Source organism: Salvelinus fontinalis, chromosome 42, assembly GCF_029448725.1.
Source record: "Salvelinus fontinalis isolate EN_2023a chromosome 42, ASM2944872v1, whole genome shotgun sequence".
Classification (NCBI taxonomy): domain Eukaryota; kingdom Metazoa; phylum Chordata; class Actinopteri; order Salmoniformes; family Salmonidae; genus Salvelinus; species Salvelinus fontinalis.
This window is the reverse complement of record NC_074706.1, coordinates 13,921,070-13,941,846: the sequence shown is the minus strand read 5'-3', so window position 1 is coordinate 13,941,846 and position 20,777 is coordinate 13,921,070. Positions and strand designations below refer to the sequence as shown.

General features: G+C 44.2%; 1 protein-coding gene across 3 annotated transcripts in view; it reads left to right on the top strand.

Moving 5' to 3' along the window:
• Window positions 1-20,777, top strand: part of LOC129841328 (catenin alpha-2) — a 697,172-nt gene that overhangs the window by 604,547 nt on the left and 71,848 nt on the right. For all 3 annotated transcript variants that reach the window (XM_055909550.1, XM_055909553.1, XM_055909551.1), the window contains exons 10-12: window positions 12,134-12,226; window positions 15,654-15,810; window positions 17,478-17,678. In XM_055909550.1, coding sequence (XP_055765525.1) covers window positions 12,134-12,226; window positions 15,654-15,810; window positions 17,478-17,678 — 451 coding nt within the window. The remainder of the gene's footprint in view (window positions 1-12,133; window positions 12,227-15,653; window positions 15,811-17,477; window positions 17,679-20,777) is intronic.

The following is a 20,777-nucleotide window of genomic DNA, read 5'->3' as shown; positions in this document are numbered from 1 at the left end:
TGAGATGTGTAGGAGGAGAAGACGATGATGACATACGAGCTCCGGTGTAGTGGAGTTGAAGGGGATTGGCCTCTGGGCTGGTGGCTCTCCTGACTCTAGTGTTTGTGTGTGTGTGCGGGGGCGTGTGTGTGCAGGGCCTGCAGTTATTTCACTTAGAGTATAAGCGATGTTGGACAGCTGGATTGATAGCGAAAAGACTGAGATTAGGAATTTGAATACTAGAATGGACATGAACCTTCTTACGATGGGAGAAAGGTCAGCCGTTTCGGTCCGACTGTTGATCAATCATGGTTCGCCAGTGCTGTGATAATTATTGTGTAAAATAATGAATTTGAAGAGTTTATCTGAACTGTATGTTTGTTAGCTAGCTAGCCAGCCAGCCATTCATTTGTCAAATGAACTGCCAATACTCCAGTCAAACAAGGCTTTTCAATCTTGCTTTTAGCCAAATCCTTTTAGAGCAAGCCAAATAATTTCATGTTTTAAAAGTTATCCTAGATCAGGATTCATTGTTGAATGTAAGATGCCAATCATTTCAATACACTGGCTGAAATCAGTTGACGACAGGACAGGACAATGCAACAAGTACTGATATCATATAATAGCAGTACTCATATTAACCTGATTACACTAGTTCTGCCCGTCACTGCATTGACCCACTAGCTTTTGTAATGGAAATATATAAATACTACGCTGCTTGCCTTTATATATCCCGACATATTTTTGGTTGGTTTTTGTTGTCATCGGCATCCAAATATGAGTCTTGATGTTATTATAAAGCCAAGTAAATAAAGTATAAGAATCACCCTTGCGAGCATTTGTCCTCGGTCAGTATACATACAGTGCATTCGGAAAGCATTCCTGTCTTCTAGCTTTCACGGGTTTTTGACCATTCTGCCTGCCTTGACCCCGAGCCTGCCTGTCGTTCCGTACTTGTCACAACACCCTGGATTACTGTCTTCTGCCTGCCCTGACCCTGAGCCTGCCTACCTGTCTGTACCTTTCGGACTCTGCTCTGGACTACTGACCTCTGTTGTCCGTAGCTTATGCCTGGCCATACCATAACCCCACCGCCACCATAGCTTTCCGAATTCACAGCCATCAGCCACTAATTTCTCCCGCTCACCAGCCTATCGTGCACAAGGCTCCCAGAGGGAGTTGACGCCACATTATTTTAACAAACACTAAGCTGCCATCTCTCCAGGAAGGAGGCCCATATGTCTTGCATCTCTCCCCCCTTAAAGGGTGGGTGAAAGGGGGAGAGAGGGGGGCGGTGCTGCACTTAGCAGGTTGTGTGTCGTATACTGTACTATTCCCTCGTCGAGTGTTCTCCATTCGTGTTGACAGGGAGATTTATCAGGATTCTGAGATTGTGTGTGTTTACAGGGTAGGGACAGACCCCCCTGTCACTAACCCCCTGGACCCACGCTCCCAGCCCACCCTTCAACAAGTAACCGTCTCGTTGGAGGTCTTTTAATAGAACAGAGTGCCTCCGTTTGGGGTGAGATATCTCAACGTCAGCCTCTCCTCCCCCTACCTCTCTCCCTCCTCCTTTCTTTCCTCACTTCCTGCCTCATCCTTCTATCCCGAGGCTCTGAATCCTGCTTAAGCCCATCACTTTGGCTGGCATGTAGTCCATTAATTGTTCCAGAGAGCGAGTGAGAGGAGGTGTGTGATTTATCTTGCCTCCTTGCAAAGCTAGGGATTGGAGGCCGTGTGGGGTGGACGAGGCAGGGGGTTTAGGCTGGCTGACGGGGGGGGGGGGGGGGGGGGGGGGGGGGGGGGGGAGACAGATCCTCGTTTACTTCTCTGGGCACTGCCCCCTGTGTGTAAAGGCCCCATTGAGCTTCAAAAAAAAGTAATGAGTGCTGATTTAATCAGGAGTGCTGTAAGTTTGGGCATTTGACCTTTTTTGACTGCTCGAGTACTCACACTGGGAAAAAATATGCCAAAGGATCACAACAATGCCTAATTTATCATAACCATTGCAGACAAGAAATCCTAATTGCTAAATTGCCCCATAAATATTCAGTCCCAAAAAGGTTTAATATAAACTTTAAAAAAAGATAAAAGATGTAATATAGCAGAATAAAATGGAACACCATATTTTTCCCAAATGAAAACATTTACTAATCTGAAGTGATGTGCATCTCGTGCCTTGAACAGTTATTCACAAAGTGTGATAATTTTAAACGGGGCTCAATTTGGCGAACATCTGTTTGGTGAGTAGGCATATGCTTAATGATTCTGATGAAAATACACTTTTTGTCTGTATCAAACTAATGTTTTTGCAAATTTACAGTGTGGAACCTGTCAGTGTTTAGGGGAGGTTATATTCGAGGCTAACCAATTCTAAATGGAACTAGCAGTTAGCAAAGTAGCAAAGTAGGGATCGGACCCCTTTTTAAATCTTCGACCTAAAATGACATAGCCAAATCTAACTGCCTGTAGCTCAGGACCTGAAGCAAGGATATGCATATTCTTGATACCATTTGAAAGGAAACACTTTGACGTTTGTGGAAATGTGAAATTAAGGTAGGAGAATATAACACATTAGATCTGATAAAAGATAATACAAAGAAAGAAAAGACCGCAGGGGTTCAAACTGTAGAACCCAGTTCCTACATTTGAATATAAAAATGGATTTTGTCAAACAAAACTATGCTACATTTTATCTCTGGGACCCTCAGGATGACAAATCAGAGCAAGAGTACTGAATGTAAGTACATTATTTACCTCCAGAGGTGAATGTATCAAACCAATTGTCATGATAAAAGTTTGTTGTCGTTGTGCACTCTCCTCAAACAATAGCATGGTATTTTTGTCGCTGTTATTTCACAGTTATTTCAAAACTGCAGCTCACTGTTGGAACACACTTTTTCCTACTTCAATCAACCAGTCCATTTTGAATTTGTGATAAGACTGTCGTCATTTGGCAAGGAATGTAGCTTGTGTATCCCATCAGTTAGATACGCTTTTATAGTCATTTATTTCTGTAAGCCTAACGGGAGCTTGTGTGTGCACTCAGAACCAGTGTGTGGAGGGAGCGGTCGGAATGCAATTGGGTATTTAGTTGCTTGGCTTGTTTTTTGTTTTTTTTGTGCCCCGCAAATGCACATGTACAAATGGAACACTAGAGTCTAAGCAAATGAATGTTGTCTTCAAGACTAAATTTCCCTTGCCCAGTCGGTCAGCCACAAAGAACATTCCATCAAATAGTTTTACAGTATTTAAAAATATATATAATAATCTCTGGTTAAAGATCAAGCTTTGACGTCCGTTCTAGTACTCAAGAAATCAATGACTCATTCCCACTACTAGAGTGCTGGTCCTCCCTCTTATTTCTTAATGCTTAAAATGCTGATCCTAGATCAGCACTGCTACCCTGAGATGCTTTGTGAATATATGTCTGCACACGTTAGTTGCTACATTTTTTTGTTTTTTATTTAACCTATATTTAACTAGGCAAGTCAGTTGAGAACAAATTCTTACTTCCAATGACGGCCTACACCGGCCAAACCCGGATGACGCCGGGCCAATTGTGCGCCGCCCTACGGGATTCCCAATCACGGCCGGTTGTGATACAATCTGGATATAGTAAAGCCAAAGCTTGATCACAATAAGAGTTCCAATGAGTTATCACCTTCCGTGCTTAGGTTTTGATAGCAGTGGTTCAAAATCATGCTCTAAGGCGTTCAGTACTGTACTGAGTAGGCTACTGTGGTATTGAGACAGCGTACGTGAGAATACCAACAATGTAGATTCCCAACTGCATGCAGGGAAGGGCGCCTTCATCCAATTAGAATTGAAGTGATTATCAGAGCCAAAATCAATAGTTATCTATCTTTCTCTCTCTCTTTCTCCCACCCACACACACTTGCATCTTTAGGTAATTGTAATTATTTGTTTTGGCCGGACATGGCGTGTTGGCCCAGGTCCAGCTCGCTGTGTTTTGGGGTCGCAGAGAGACACAGAGAGACAGAGAGACAGGGAGAGACAGAGGCAGAAACAGACAGGACTTACAGGGCCAGCCGAGTGGAGGGCCAGCAATTGAAAGGGCCTCTGGCCCACAGCCTTCTTTAGATAATTGTAATTATTCGTTTGGCCAAACATGGCGTGTTGGCCCAGGTCCAGTTCACAGTATTTTGGGGTCGCACAGAGAGGCAGAAACAGACAGGACATACAGGGCCAGCCCGAGCGGAGGGCCAGCATTTGGAAGGGCCTCTGGCCCACAGCCTCAGATGGGTCAACTGCAGTGCCTATAGAAAGTATACACCCCCTTTAATTTTTTTACACATTTTGTTGCGTTACAAAGTGGGATTGAAATAGATTGAATTGTATTTTCTTCGCGATTGATCTACACAAAATACTCCATAATGTCAAAATGAAAAGAAAGATATTTTTGTCCATTCAAATTGCCATCAATAAAATGGAATTGTGTCCGTTGTCTGTAGTTTATGCCTTCCCATACCATAATCCCACCGCCACCATGGGGCACTCTGTTCACAAAGTTGACATCAGCAAACCGCTTGCCGACACGACGCCATACACATTGTCTACGGTTGTGAAGTCGGTTGGGCTTACTGCCGAATTCTTTAAAACAACGTTGGAGGTGGCTTATGGTAGAGAAATTAACATTCAATTATATGGAAACAGCTCTGGTGGACATTCCTGCAGTCAGCATGCCAATTGCGCGCTCCCTCAAACTTGATATATCTGTGGTATTGTGTTGTGTGAAAATACAGCACATTTTAGAGTGGCCTTTTATTGTCCCCAGCACAAGGTGCACCTGTGTAATAATCATGCTGTTAATCAGCTTCTTGATAAGCCATATCTGTCACGCCCTGACCTTAGAGAGCCTTTTTATGTCTCTATTTGGTTTGATCAGGGTGTGATTTGGGGTGGGCATTCTATGTTTTGTTTTCTATGATTTTGTGTTTCTATGTTTTGGCCGGGTATGGTTCTCAATCAGGGACAGCTGTCTATCGTTGTCTCTGATTGGGAACCATATTTAGGTAGCCCTTTTTCCCTCCTTTCGTTGTGGGTAGTTATCTTTGTTTGTGGCACTTTGCCCTGTAAGCTTCACGGTTGTTTTTCATTTGTTGTTTTGTTGGCGACATTTTAAATAAAAAGATAAATATACCTTGGTCCACTTCTTTCAACGGCCGTGACAGAACTACCCATCACAAATGGACCAAGCAGCGTGGTCCGGAGGAGAGGACAGGACAGAAACCCGAGAGGCAGCCCCCCAATTGTTTGGGGGGGGGGGGGCAGATGACGTGGGCGTCGGTGCTAAGGGGTGAGTCCGAGACCGAGGAGGAATTCTTGGACCGTTTGAGCGTGGAGTGGTTGGCAGTGGAGAGGGACAAAAGAGTTTGGAGGGGTTGGAGTCTGGAGCAAGATAGTTGATTTGAGGAGTGCGGTACTGGTCAAGCACCGTGTTATGCGGTGAAGCACACGGTGTGTCCAGTGAGCGTCCACAGCCCAGCACATCCTGTGCCAGCACCCCGCAGTTGCCGGGCTAGGGTCAGCATCCAGCCAGGACGGGCTGTGCCAGCCCTGCTCTCCAGACCTTCAGTGCGCCTCCTCGGCCCAGTATATCCTGCGCCGGCTCTACGCACAGTGTCTCCGGTGCGTCTGCACAGCCCAGTGCGTCCTGTGCCAGCACCCCGCATGTGCAGGGCGAAGATAACCATCCAGCCAGGACGGGTTGTGCAGGCTCTAGGCTCGAGACCTCCAGTGCGCCTCCATGGCCCAGTGTATCCGGTGCCAGCGCCAAGAACCAAGCCTCTAGCATGTCTCCCCAGCCTGGTGAGTCCTGTGGCAGCTCCACGTACCAGACTGCCCATACGTCTCCTCACTCCAGTGATGATCTATGGCAAGAAGCCTCCAGTGATGATCCATGGCACGAAGCCTCCAGTGATGATCCATGGCAAGAAGCCTCCAGTGATGATCCATGGCACGAAGCCTCCAGTGATGATCCATGGCAAGAAGCCTCCAGTGACTGGAGTTATAATACAGAGATAGGGTATAGAGATGTGGTTTAACTGGAGGTATAGTACAGAGATATGGTATATAGATGTGGTTTAACTGGAGGTATAGGACAGAGATAGGGTATAGAGATGTGGTTTAACTGGAGGTATAGTACAGAGATATGGTATAGAGATGTGGTTTAACTGGAGGTATAGTACAGAGATATGGTTTAACTGGAGGTATAGTACAGAGATACGGTATAGAGATATGGTTTAACTGGAGGTATAGGACAGAGATAGGGTATAGAGATGTGGTTTAACTGGAGGTATAGGACAGAGATAGGGTATAGAGATGTGGTTTAACTGGAGGTATAGGACAGAGATAGGGTATAGAGATGTGGTTTAACTGGAGGTATAGGACAGAGATAGGGTATAGAGATGTGGTTTAACTGGAGGTATAGGACAGAGATAGGGTATAGAGATGTGGTTTAACTGGAGGTATAGGACAGAGATACGTTATAGAGATGTGGTTTAACTGGAGGTATAGGACAGAGATAGGCTATAGAGATGTGGTTTAACTGGAGGTATAGGACAGAGATAGGGTATAGAGATGTGGTTTAACTGGAGGTATAGTACAGAGATATGGTTTAACTGGAGGTATAGTACAGAGATACGGTATAGAGATATGGTTTAACTGGAGGTATAGGACAGAGATACGGTATAGAGATGTGGTTTAACTGGAGGTATAGTACAGAGATACGGTATAGAGATGTGGTTTAACTGGAGGTATAGTACAGAGATAGGGTATAGAGATGTGGTTTAACTGGAGGTATAGGACAGAGATAGGGTATAGAGATGTGGTTTAACTGGAGGTATAGTACAGAGATACGGTATAGAGATGTGGTTTAACTGGAGGTATAGTACAGAGATAGGGTATAGAGATGTGGTTTAACTGGAGGTATAGTACAGAGATAGGCTATAGAGATGTGGTTTAACTGGAGGTATAGTACAGAGATATGGTTTAACTGGAGGTATAGTACAGAGATACGGTTCAACTGGAGGTATAGTACAGAGATACGGTATAGAGATATGGTTTAACTGGAGGTATAGTACAGAGATACGGTATAGAGATATGTTTTAACTGGAGGTATAGTACAGAGATATGGTTTAACTGGAGTTATAGGACAGAGATACGGTATAGAGATATGGTTTAACTGGAGGTATAGGACAGAGAAATGGTTTAACTGGAGGTATAGTACAGAGATATGGTTTAACTGGAGGTATAGTACAGAGATACGGTATAGAGATGTGGTTTAACTGGAGGTATAGGACAAAGATAGGGTATAGAGATGTGGTTTAACTGGAGGTATAGGACAGAGATAGGGTATAGAGATGTGGTTTAACTGGAGGTATAGGACAGAGATAGGGTATAGAGATGTGGTTTAACTGGAGGTATAGGACAGAGATAGGGTATAGAGATGTGGTTTAACTGGAGGTATAGTACAGAGATAGGGTATAGAGATGTGGTTTAACTGGAGGTATAGGACAGAGATAGGGTATAGAGATGTGGTTTAACTGGAGGTATAGGACAGAGATAGGGTATAGAGATGTGGTTTAACTGGAGGTATAGGACAGAGATAGGGTATAGAGATGTGGTGTAACTGGAGGTATAGTACAGAGATAGGGTATAGAGATGTGGTTTAACTGGAGGTATAGTACAGAGATAGGGTATAGAGATGTGGTTTAACTGGAGGTATAGGACAGAGATAGGGTATAGAGATGTGGTTTAACTGGAGGTATAGGACAGAGATACGGTATAGAGATGTGGTTTAACTGGAGGTATAGTACAGAGATACGGTATAGAGATGTGGTTTAACTGGAGGTATAGGACAGAGATAGGGTATAGAGATGTGGTTTAACTGGAGGTATAGTACAGAGATACGGTATAGAGATGTGGTTTAACTGGAGGTATAGGACAGAGATAGGGTATAGAGATGTGGTTTAACTGGAGGTATAGGACAGAGATAGGCTATAGAGTTGTGGTTTAACTGGAGGTATAGGACAGAGATAGGGTATAGAGATGTGGTTTAACTGGAGGTATAGGACAGAGATACGGTATAGAGATATGGTTTAACTGGAGGTATAGGACAGAGATACGGTATAGAGATATGGTTTAACTGGAGGTATAGGACAGAGATACGGTATAGAGATATGGTTTAACTGGAGGTATAGTACAGAGATACGGTATAGAGATGTGGTTTAACTGGAGGTATAGGACAGAGATAGGCTATAGAGATGTGGTTTAACTGGAGGTATAGTACAGAGATAGGGTATAGAGATGTGGTTTAACTGGAGGTATAGGACAGAGATAGGGTATAGAGATGTGGTTTAACTGGAGGTATAGGACAGAGATACGGTATAGAGATGTGGTTTAACTGGAGGTATAGTACAGAGATACGGTATAGAGATGTGGTTTAACTGGAGGTATAGGACAGAGATAGGGTATAGAGGTGTGGTTTAACTGGAGGTATAGTACAGAGATACGGTATAGAGATGTGGTTTAACTGGAGGTATAGGACAGAGATAGGGTATAGAGATGTGGTTTAACTGGAGGTATAGGACAGAGATAGGCTATAGAGTTGTGGTTTAACTGGAGGTATAGGACAGAGATAGGGTATAGAGATGTGGTTTAACTGGAGGTATAGGACAGAGATACGGTATAGAGATATGGTTTAACTGGAGGTATAGGACAGAGATACGGTATAGAGATATGGTTTAACTGGAGGTATAGGACAGAGATACGGTATAGAGATATGGTTTAACTGGAGGTATAGGACAGAGATACGGTATAGAGATATGGTTTAACTGGAGGTATAGGACAGAGATACGGTATAGAGATGTGGTTTAACTGGAGGTATAGGACAGAGATAGGGTATATAGATGTGGTTTAACTGGAGGTATAGGACAGAGATAGGCTATAGAGTTGTGGTTTAACTGGAGGTATAGTACAGAGATATGGTTTAACTGGAGGTATAGGACAGAGATATGGTTTAACTGGAGGTATAGTACAGAGATACGGTTTAACTGGAGGTATAGTACTGAGATATGGTTTAACTGGAGGTATAGTACAGAGATACGGTATAGAGATGTGGTTTAACTGGAGGTATAGTACAGAGATACGGTATAGAGATATGTTTTAACTGGAGGTATAGGACAGAGATATGGTTTATTTATGTATAAAGGTACAGTACTCTCTGTGCCAATATGATACAATGAGAGGCTTTTAGTTTGTTGGAAGATTGTTTACATACTGTAGCTTCTTTTAAACAGTGTTCCCTCACACACACACACTCACTCACACAAAGGAGTGCAATCCATCAAGTCACTCATAGCCATCACTAGTAAAGGGAGACACAGGGCCTTGAGCGAGGATCTTCTAACATAGATTTGATTTACCTCAATTTTCCTCAAAAAGTGACATGTGATCAAAAGGAGCGTTGATATGCCTTGGCAGTACCAGCCGCCAACAGGCATCTGTCTTTTTAGCTTCAATATATTCCCATAGTGTTGCCAACCTAATTCATTTTGGGGCAACATTAAATTGATTACACAGAATGTGGCAGTTATGACAATGAAATGGTGTAAAGTAAACACAGTGAGGTAGAGAATGTGATGTGTGTGACATCACACTCCTGTGCAGTGTGTGTGTGTGTGTGTCGCCACATGCCTGAGTGTATCAAACTCCCAACGTAGTGGATTGACTGTCTTTAATTGGTCTGTTTAAAAAAAAATATATATATATTATTGTAAGCTGGGCAAATAGTGTAGAGAGAGAGAAAATCAAATTGTTCTTCCCTTCCTCCTCCCAGCTAGTGGAGACATTGGGAATCCACAGCAGGAGGAATGACAGAGAGTGAGCCTGCCTCTAGATGTTGGAAAGAGCGAGAGAATGAATTCATGAATTATCTGCTTGTAGGCAGGATAGAGAGACACAGGAAAGAGAGGGATATTACCGCTAAGACGTGTTGGGAAGTGAGGTTAGCAGAGAGAGACTACCTTTAGTTGTAAGAGAGAAAGAGCGAGAGACTGCACCTCTGTACATACGCAGGCGTAAATTAAACCGAAGAGGTGTTCCATCTGAAAGGCCATCTGGCATCCTAATTGTACGAGGAAGCGCCTTTTTGCACCAACAAGCCAGGCTAATGATTTAAGCACACAGGCTCTCCGGTAATGAACCTCAAGGCACTCTGAGTATTTCACCACTAATGTCTGAGACTCTTTACATACATGACACTGCCACCTTACAGGTGCCCATTTAGGCTTATCCATTTGGTTATGATAGGAAGGAAGGAGTCTATTGTATAAGGCCTAGGGCAATATGGCCACCACTCTTTTGCCGATTAACGCAGAGTTCTCCATGTAGCTATCTGACATTTCCGGGTGATTATGTTTTGTAAAGCAGCCATTGGATTAATTTAGTACAATCTCTCACTGTAACGTCCTGACCAGAGTTCTTATGTGTTTTGCTTGTTTAGTGTTGGTCAGGACGTGAGCTGGGTGGGAATTCTATGTTGTGTGTCTAGTTCGTCTGTTTCTGTGTTCAGCCTAATATGGTTCTCAATCAGAGACAGCTGTCAATCGTTGTCCCTGATTGAGAATCATATATAGGTGGCTTGTTTTGTGTTGGGGATTGTGGGTGGTTGTTTCCTGTCTTTGTGTTTTGTCTGCACCAGCTAGGACTGTGATGGTTAGTTTGTTTTGTCATTTTGTATAGTGTCTTGTTTTGTGTTAATTAAATAATGGAAAATTACCACGCTGCACATTGGTCCTAAGAGCCTTCTCGCCTCTCCTCGTCTGAGGAGGAGGACGACTTAGACTGCCGTTACACTCACCCTGCCACCATCTTAACTGTAGTGCTGCCAGCAGGGTAGAACAGAAGAAAGCTGGTCCACCTGTTCTTTCTATTGACCAAGCTCTCTCTTATTATTTTTCACATTTTTGTCCTTTCTCCATCTTTCTCAGAAAAATATGCCCTTGAGATAGTCCAGTGGAAAATGCACAATATAGTCCTAACACTCTTAGAGAAAAGGTACCTATAGCAGTCCCTTTTTTGGTTCCATGTGGAACCCTTTTGGTTCCATGCAGAGCCCCCTGTGTGAAAGGGTACTACATGGAACCCAAAAGGGTTCTATTTGGAACCCAACGGGACCTGTAACCAAAAAGTGTTCTTCAAAGGATTCTCCAATGAGGACAGCCGAAGAACCCTTTTGGGTTCTAGATAGCACCTTTCATTCTAAGAGCGTATGCGATCTGAATAATATATTTTTTTTAAACAGTGATTTTTCAGAAATGAAGGAGAGAGGGAGAGAGAGAGAGGGAAGGAGTAAAGGGTGGTAGAGGAATGGAGAGCGGTGGAGGAGGTTTGCCACTCACAAGGATTAATTTAGTATAGTCTCTCACCCTGCCACCATCTTAACAGTAGTGCCGTCAGCACAGCAGAACAGAAGAAAGCTGGTCTTTCTATTCCTCAATCTCTCTCTTTCTTTTTCTCAGTTTCTTTATTTCTTTATTTCTCAGAAAAAAATATGCCCTTGAGATAGACTAGTGGAAAACTCACATTATAGTCCATATGTGACTTAAATAATTCAACTATATTTGTGGAAATTATAGCGCAACGAAGAGAGAGAAAGAGAGGGATGGAGGGGGTGGGGCACCCACCAGGTCTCAACGCAGGGGAATAACAAATACCAATCAAACAGATGAGCAAGCCCAAACCCCGGTACATATTTTGCCCCAACATTGCCTTGACTAGCCGAGCATTAAATCCCCTGCCGCCGGTTACAGATAGCTACAGACATGAGTTAAGGCTGTGGCAGAGACAGCCTCCTTCAGGAATCACTATCTGCACACATTATACGAGGTTAAGCAGTGTGAGCGTTAGTGGGGAAATTGTGTTGGGGGTTTTAGGTGAAAGCTAACAGACCATCGCTAATAGTAATACCAAGGGTACTTGCAACGTGAGAGAAAGAATATGATTAAATGGCTGTAGTGGGCAGAGTCTCGAAAACCCGTTGAAGAATTTAGCCTTGTCTGACGTTTGTTACCGTCTAATGAACATGCCAAAAAGTAGCTCCGACTTTGTGTCTCCTCTCTTGTTATAGGTGGCTAACCTGGCCTGCTCCATCTCCAACAACGAGGAGGGTGTGAAGCTGGTGCGAATGGCTGCCACCCAGATCGACAGCCTCTGCCCACAGGTATGCACCACCACACTGTACTGTACGCCTTGGCTCCTGTTTCGTAGAGAGGAAGTACGTTTCGAAAATGTAGTGAAACAGGGGAGGGTAATTACCTGAAACAATTGTTGTTTTCCATTGCAAAATGGGATTGTGTCGGTACGCCCTACTGAACATGACCCTGGTAATAACACCACCCGTTGGAGGTACTCGGTTCAGCTCTTTTACATTTATTGTAGCGTTTTTTTTAAACACACTGTATTATTTGGTTGCCATGACATTGCATTGGGAAGTGCCATTGAATAGAGAGTAAGTATATATTATTACATTTCTCTCTGAATCACTATACTCTAAAACCAACTTTTTAACAATGATCAAAGAAAACCCACACAGTAATTGTACATGGTGAGGAAGACAGAGTAGTAAGACTTTAGTACACAACTTTGCTGGCGGGCAAGTTTGTTTGGGCACAGGCAGCGTTCTTCGCCTTAGTACTGTGTGTGTCTGTGTCAGTAACAAGAAAGTCAAAGGGAACACGCAGAGAGAGAGAGGGGGCAGAGAGAGAGAGAGAGGGGGCAGAGAGAGAGAGAGAGGGGGCAGAGAGAGAGAGAGAGGGGGCAGAGAGAGAGAGAGAGGGGGCAGAGAGAGAGAGAGAGAGAGGGGGCAGAGAGAGAGAGAGTGAGGGCAGAGAGAGAGAGAGTGAGGGCAGAGAGAGAGAGAGTGAGGGCAGAGAGAGAGAGAGAGGTAGAGAGAGAGAGAGCGATTGGGAGGGCGAGAGAAAAAGATAGAGGAGGAGAGAAAGAGGGAGCACAGAGAGAAAGAGAAGGAGAGAGGGAAGGGTATAGGAGAGAGATACAGATGGAAGCTCTAGCCTCCCGGAGCGGCCTTCCTCTGGATGTCTGACAGAGGAGTAGGTGGCAATCGATACGTTGTTTCCAGGGTTAAGGTTCGGGGCATTTTCCCAGGGGACCCTGCGCTGACTAATGGAAGTGAAGAAAGGAGAGGAAGGAGGGAATGAGGGAAGGGGCAGTTCTTATCATTCAAGGTGCTAGCCTCTCGAAGACTCACACGGGGCCCGACAAGCAGCCACATTGCACCCACCGAGACCCACTTTTTGCCAAACTGACCTCCACTGAGTCCAGGCTAGCATTAGAAAACTTTGGAAGGGGATTGCAATTTTTAAGTTAACCAGCTGTCGCTTTTCGTCGGCAACGGCTCAACATAGAGAAGGCGCCGAGCGATAGAGGATAAGTGACTTCAAAGAAAGAAAAAAAGAAAGGTGGAGGTTAAAATAGATGGTTGTTTTGACATTGTGAAAAAGCCCTGTCGAAGGCCAAGAGGCCGACGCGTGAGCTTGAATAAAAAAAACGTGGTGCTAGCCAGAGCGTAGTGCGAGTTTGTCTTTTCTTTGAAGTAATCCCATTATTCCACACGCACATGCAATAAGATGACTCAGGTATGGCGAGGGCCTTTTTGAATTTTGTGTTTTAACAGGAGGTCGGTTTGACAGGGGTGTTAAAGACAAAAGAAAACAGTGAATAGAAGAAAAAAGGAGGGTTATGTAAGATGAGTGTGTGTATTAGATGACTGGCTTTACTTGATGCCAGGCATCGTTAGTGGCTGTCAAACCCTGATCCCTGATCAGACTCTCTAGGAGAGTCTCTTTTAGGCTAATTGAGCTAAAAGTAGAAACTGTCAAAGCAAATGGGTTCCTTCACTTTTTGGCATTTATTTGAAATGTGTTTTTTCCTGATTTAAACAGATATAAACAGAAATAGTTTTTTTTCTGATATAAACAGAAATTAAATGGTAGAAAGATGCATGGAACATAGTGGGAAGGCCGGTGGGTCCAGGATTCAATCCCACACAGGCAGGGATTGCATATGTGCTTAGGGGTCACGACCTTAACCGCTCAAACTACCTCAGGCATATTTAAAATATCTATATTTTTGACCTTGTTTTCCAAGCTTTAACAAGCCAATGGACTTTAAAAAAAAAAACGTCCTGGATCAATTGATAGCACCATACGTATGTAGAAAATAAGGCAAAAAATGTTGTTCAAAAATGTAAACTATCAGGGCCTCCTGAGTGGCACAGCGGTCTAAGGCACTGCGTCGCAGTACTAGAGGCGTTACTACAGACCTAGGTACATTCCCGGGCTGTGCCACAACCCGGCTGTGGCCAGGAGTCCCATGGGAATGGTGCGCAATTGGTCCAGGGTTGTCTGGGTTCGGGGATGGTTTGGACGAGGGGGCTTTACGTTGTTCATCGCGACGCCTTGTGTTGGGCCGGGTGCTTGCAGGAGTTGCAGCGATGGGACAAGATCGAAATTGGCGAGACATTTTTTAAATAAGAAGGTGGTGGGGGAAGTTGTGGTTGTCTCGCCTAGCTACCTTAAGATGGATGCACTGTGAGTCGCTCTGGATAAGAGCGTCTGCTAATCTGATTGGTTTAGTCAGTCATACATGCCTACAGTAGTAATGGCACCCTGCCTATTGCTTTACCACTCGTTCTTGAATAAACATGAATATATTAACTGGATATTATCCATGTAATGGACACTTGCCGGGCTGGAACATTGTCTATCTGTTAGATCATTAGTTCTCATTCCTGGGATTAACAATGATTTTTCTCCTACGAAGACATACAGTTTTCCAAACGATCCCGCTGTTCAATCTGCTGGAAGTGTACCCAGAGAACCTCCGTCACCCATTACGAAATGACAAAACGACATAAACAAAACCAAAGCGTGGATTGCTGTCCTACCTAGTCTGTAGATTATAGATTGCACAATGACGTTCATGCCGTTTTCAATTTGGGTGCACTGTCCCTTTAATGTGCTTAAGGAAACTGACTGCAGAAAGGGAAGTAGACTGTGCTATAGCCTACTGTACCGCTGATGTGGTCCATTTCACATCCTCTACTCTATCTAGCGGGTGTACCGAGGCTCGTGCGAGGCTTCTTACTTACTTAATTACTCTAATGTATATAGCAAGGGTGTTAATCGTTGAAGTACAGTCCTGGTCATGGCCTCAAGCTAGTCCTATTTCCTATGGAGGCACTTCAGTCTTTTAATCGAGGTAAAGGGTTTGAAGTCAGGAGTCTTGCAGAGTTACAAGGTTATAATCCAGCCCAGAAATTACATAGCATGTTTCACTTAACATGGTCTTCAGTCTGGAAGACTTTCAGTCTGGAAAGGAGAACAATATATGATTGTCTTCATTAGATGTGTTAGTGCTGGGCTAGAATAAAACCCTGCACGGCCTGTACTGTAAGCACTCCAGGACTGGATTTGGAGATCCCCTTAATTGTGGTGGTCCTACACACACACACACACACACACACACACACACACACACACACACACACACACACACACACACACACACACACACACACACACACACACACACCTTTTCTCTCAACCTTCACTCTCTACCCCCCCCAGGTGATCAACGCGGCCCTCACCCTGGCTGCTCGGCCCCAGAGCAAGGTTGCCCAGGACAACATGGACGTGTTCAAGGACCAATGGGAGAAGCAGGTGCGCATCCTCACCGAGGCCGTCGACGATATCACTTCTGTGGATGACTTCCTGTCCGTGTCAGGTATGGAGTTGGGAAAGATTAGAAAATACCGTACAATGTTGTACACTGTTAAAATTAAGTGCTTTTTAACACTAAAACGAGTTGCAACTGAGCTGCCACCAAACAGAGGAGGCTAGGGGGAGGATCTATAGGAGGACGGGCAGATTGTAATGGCTGGAATGGAATAAATGGAACGGTATCAAAGATATGGAAACCACGTTTGACTCCGTTCCAATACTTCCATTCCAATTAGCCGTCCTCCTATAGCTTCTTCCACCAGCCTCCACTGCCACCAACATATAGCCTCACGGATTCTAACCGTTTATTGTGTAATAGTTCTTGACACTTGGGGCCGTATGTATCAACTGGCTCAGAGTAGGAGGGTTGATTAAGAATCAGTTTGACCTTTTTTCGTTTAAAATGAAAAAGATGACATGGACAGGGAGGGCCTGATCCTGGATCAGTACTCCTCCTCTGAGACGCTTGATACGTACAGCCCGAGATAAAGTAGACTGTGTGTTTGTACTGTGTATAGGATAAGCACAGTGTTTTCCCACCGAAAGACGCGTTTATCCGACATTGTTTCTGCTCCCATTTAGAGAAAGGAGAACGCTTTCATGTACATACCGGTATGGCTTCTAATGATGATGACTGTGATATCATTTAATACAGATGACCGTGATAATTAAGTGAGTTAGTCATTAGGAGATACAACGGTCGAACACAGTATTCTCTGCTTGTACGGGATTTAAGCGTCGTAGGCCATAATCGGTCAGGGGCTATTGACGCAGTTCCAGGACAAAGACATGCTTTCTTAAGGAAGTCACCGGTTGTTTAGGGATCATTCTAAATGGCACCCAATTCCCTATATACACTAGTGCACTTGGGATGCATGCTTAGTCCTCATCTGAACAACACCCTCATGGCGGACGCCCTTGATGGGGTCACCCACTCACTATGTTACTTTGACGGCGCGTGTTAACAATGCTACAGTAGTCTGGGTAACAGAGGCAACAAGTACAGGATCACGGTTCAAAATTAATCACTTTCAAAAGAGGAGAATACACACATCCACATGCATGCTGACACACACATGCAGTATGCTGACACACGCACACATGCGAGCATGCACACACACACACAGTACAGGTCACTGTCATGGTAGCATTGCTTCCCAAACTCGGTCCTCGGGACCAACAAGGGTTGCTTGTTTGTTTTTTGCCCTAATAATCAACTAATCATACATCTTTGATTATTTGAATCAGCTGTGTAGTGTTCGAGCAAAAACCAAAACGTGCACCCCTTGGGGTCCTGATGACCGAGTTCGGGAAACTCTGTGGTGGAGTCTTTTGAAGGACTACCACCTCATTCTGCAACTGTTTATAATGTAGATGAAAGGGTTAGAATGATTCTGCAATGAAATCTTTTTTTTTATCAAACAGCAGTTGACCCTCAAGTTACTAAGTTATCCCATGAAGCATGTTTGTGCCTAATGAACACCAAACTGACCCCCCCCCCCCCCCCCCCCCCCACCGTGCCTCTCGCTCTCGCTCTCTCTCTTGCTTTCCTTCTCCTTTCGCTCTCTCTACCGCTCTCTCTCTGTCTCTACCCCCCTCTCCTTCTCTTTCTTTTTCTCTCTCTCTCTCTCTCTCTCTCCCTCCCTCCCTCCCTTTATCTCTACCTCACAGAAAACCACATTCTGGAGGACGTGAACAAGTGCGTGATCGCCCTGCAGGAAGGCGACGTCGACACCCTGGACCGCACGGCGGGCGCCATCAGGGGTCGGGCGGCCCGCGTCGTTCACATCATCAATGCGGAGATGGAGAACTACGAGCCAGGCGTTTACACCGAGCGCGTTCTGGAGTCTATCAAGCTGCTGTCTGAGACTGGTGAGTTGGTCGTAGTGTACACACACACACTCACACACACACACACACACACACACACACACACACACACACACACACACACACACACACACACACACACACACACACACACACACACACCAGTGATGGCTCCTCAGAGGAGGAAGGGAAGGACCACCCTCCTCAGTGAATTTCATAAAAATGTAAAAGTTTCCTTTTTCGATAAAACTATACTGAATATATTCACATCACCAAATAATTGATTAAAACACACTGTTTTGCAATGAAGGTCTACAGTAGCCTCAACAGCACTCTGTAGGGTAGCACCATGGTGTAGCCGGTAGACAGCTACCTTCCGTCCTCCTCTTGGTACATTGACTTCAATACAAATACCTAGGAGGCTCTTGATGCTCACCCACTTCCATAGACTTGCACAGTAATTATGACAATTTCCAGAGGACCTCCTCCAACCTACCAGAACTCTTGCAGCATGAACTGACATGTTGTCCACCCAATCAAAGGATCAGAGAATGAATGTAGTAGTGAAAGCATCCGTTACAGCTAGCTAGCACTGCAGTGTATAAAATGTGTTGAGTTGACTCAAAGAGAAAGACAATAGTTGCTTCTACACCTGCATTGCTTGCTGTTTGGGGTTTTAGGCTGGGTTTCTGTACAGCACTTTGAGATATTAGCTGATGTACGAAGGGCCATATAAAAGAAACTTGATTTGATTTAGTTGAACCATTTTCAATATGTAAGCAAATGAAACGACGATAAAAACTATTGTTTGAATAATGATTACACCCAAAATAAACTAGATGCAGGCAAGCGTGTGCAAGGCGTTATTGAATGTGTCACTGTCTGTCATCAAGAAATACATTCTCGACCTGTGTGCACCTGCGTTGTAAAATGTCATTAATAGGCTAGGTTGTAGCAACCTCATGATGGGTTATAGGGGAAATTTGAGTATCATGTAGTAGCCTAAACCTATCGAGGTTACATTGAACTGGGTGAATGGAATATGAATGACGGTCATCCAACATGCTGTAATAGAAATAAGGCCGTACTCATGAAAACAAGATATCAGCTATAGGTAAGCTACTGAGCTTGTCTGTTGCTTTAAGCACTGCGATTAAAAATGAAGACATACAAATTACTAAAGAGGGATCCAGAGATCAATATAGCCTAACCAGAAGAAGAAAAGTTTCCCGACCCTCCTCCTCTCGCTCCCCGCTGCTGCTGGTCTTCGCAGATTCTGCTTTTAAGCTCCTGAAGTGGCCGATAATGGGCTACACCAGTGGTCGGCAGCCTTTTAAATTTGGAGTTCAAATATCGTACCATTTCTACTGATCTGCGCGCCAGTTAAGATTTTCATGTGCACATTTTCATGGAACCGTTTCATTTCATTCAGAATTAAGTCTTGTCATGTGGTTGATCAACATTATTGCTCAATTAAAATTATAAAAATCTAAAAGTAACATTTATTGCCATTGCCAATCTGTTAAAATACCCTACATAAAGCCAACAAATAAAAACATTACAGCCTGCAGGCAGAGAATATCCTGAGAAAAATAAATATTATAAATCACATTGGCTACGCATGGCCTGTCTGCAAGGAACTTGAAACAGTGTATCAACTATTAACTAGGTTTGGGCAAAGCTGGGTGCTAGCAAACTTGCAACATTGTATAAAATATTCGGGGCCCTCAGAGTTTCCCACACCAGTGAACTCCAGACAGACAGACACAGCTGTAGGCTATTTGTGCAAGTAATCAGGTACCTTTTTTTTTATGACGTTTCCACCGGATCAAAGCACGACATTTATTTCCCCCTTTGATGCTGAGTTGTTAGCGAAAGGGAGAGAGCTGGAAAGATTTTTCAAATAGGCTACGTTGAGGCACTATTGTCATTCTCAATGGATGTAAAAACAGACTTTGTTTACTTGCTGTTTTGAGGCGAAGATAAAATGACTTTGACAAGCTCCACGGTGATGGTGAGTTAAGACAATCAGATAGAGTACCACATCCCCAAACAGGCACATTTATAAGCCTACATTTGCGTGCAAACCAGGGAGCCTAGGCCTACTTCTATATGCGTAATCAGGTGCGTGTCCTTACTCAAGATATACAGGAGTGCTCCAAACAAAAGACGATGAACAAATTGGAATGAAATAAACCAAAACTTGTATAGCCTAGGTTGTGCACTCTGCGAACGACGTGTCCACTCCTACAAGGACAGAGTGTAATAATAATATATGGAATGCATTAACAGAAGTTATCGTAACCAAAAAAACATAGGAGATGAGAAATGATGGTAATTAACGGTAAATATACTGCTGGTGATACTGGTGTGCCACCCCCGTTGGCCTCTGCAATGGATTAGTCCACTCAGACAAGCGTGAATCAGACAATGTGGACACATTTTTTTTAAAGTATATTTGCTACTGCTCAACAAAAAAAAATCTTGGTCGACCAACAACCTATCGACCAAGCATGAAAAAGGTACCAGTGGACACCATGAAAACATGGGATATGACTAAGCCAAACTGTTTGATACAGTTCTTCATACAGATGAGGACTGATATGTGGCCTACACTCACAGCTATAGATGTTTTGTGTCTAGTTGATTGGGTTTGATGCCGTATAAAAAATGTCAACATACATATCCTATATTCCATCCTCTTTATGTATGTTCCCTCATATGTACATTCCGCTGTGTATGTAGCTGAAATCCATAGACGTACGTGCTGCTGAAATGTAGGGAGGGGAGGAAGAGAGGGAGAGAAGGGAGAGGATGGAGAGAAGGGAGAGGAGGATGAAGAGCGGGGAGATGAGGACGGAGAAAGGGAGAGGGTGGAGAGAAGGGAGAGGTGGATGGGGAGAGGGAGAGGATGGAGAGAGAATAATGGGGAGAGGACACTGAAGAGAGGGGAGAGGGGGATGGAGAGGATGATAGAGAGAGGGGGATGGATAAAGTTCACCAGGGATCAATAGAGGTGCTTTATGGTGCAGATCAGATGTGCATGGCGGCATTTAACAAACACCACCGCCACTAAAACACAAGGAGGGGAGGAACAAGCAACAAAACAGCCCTCCGTCAAAGAGAAATATAGTTAGGACG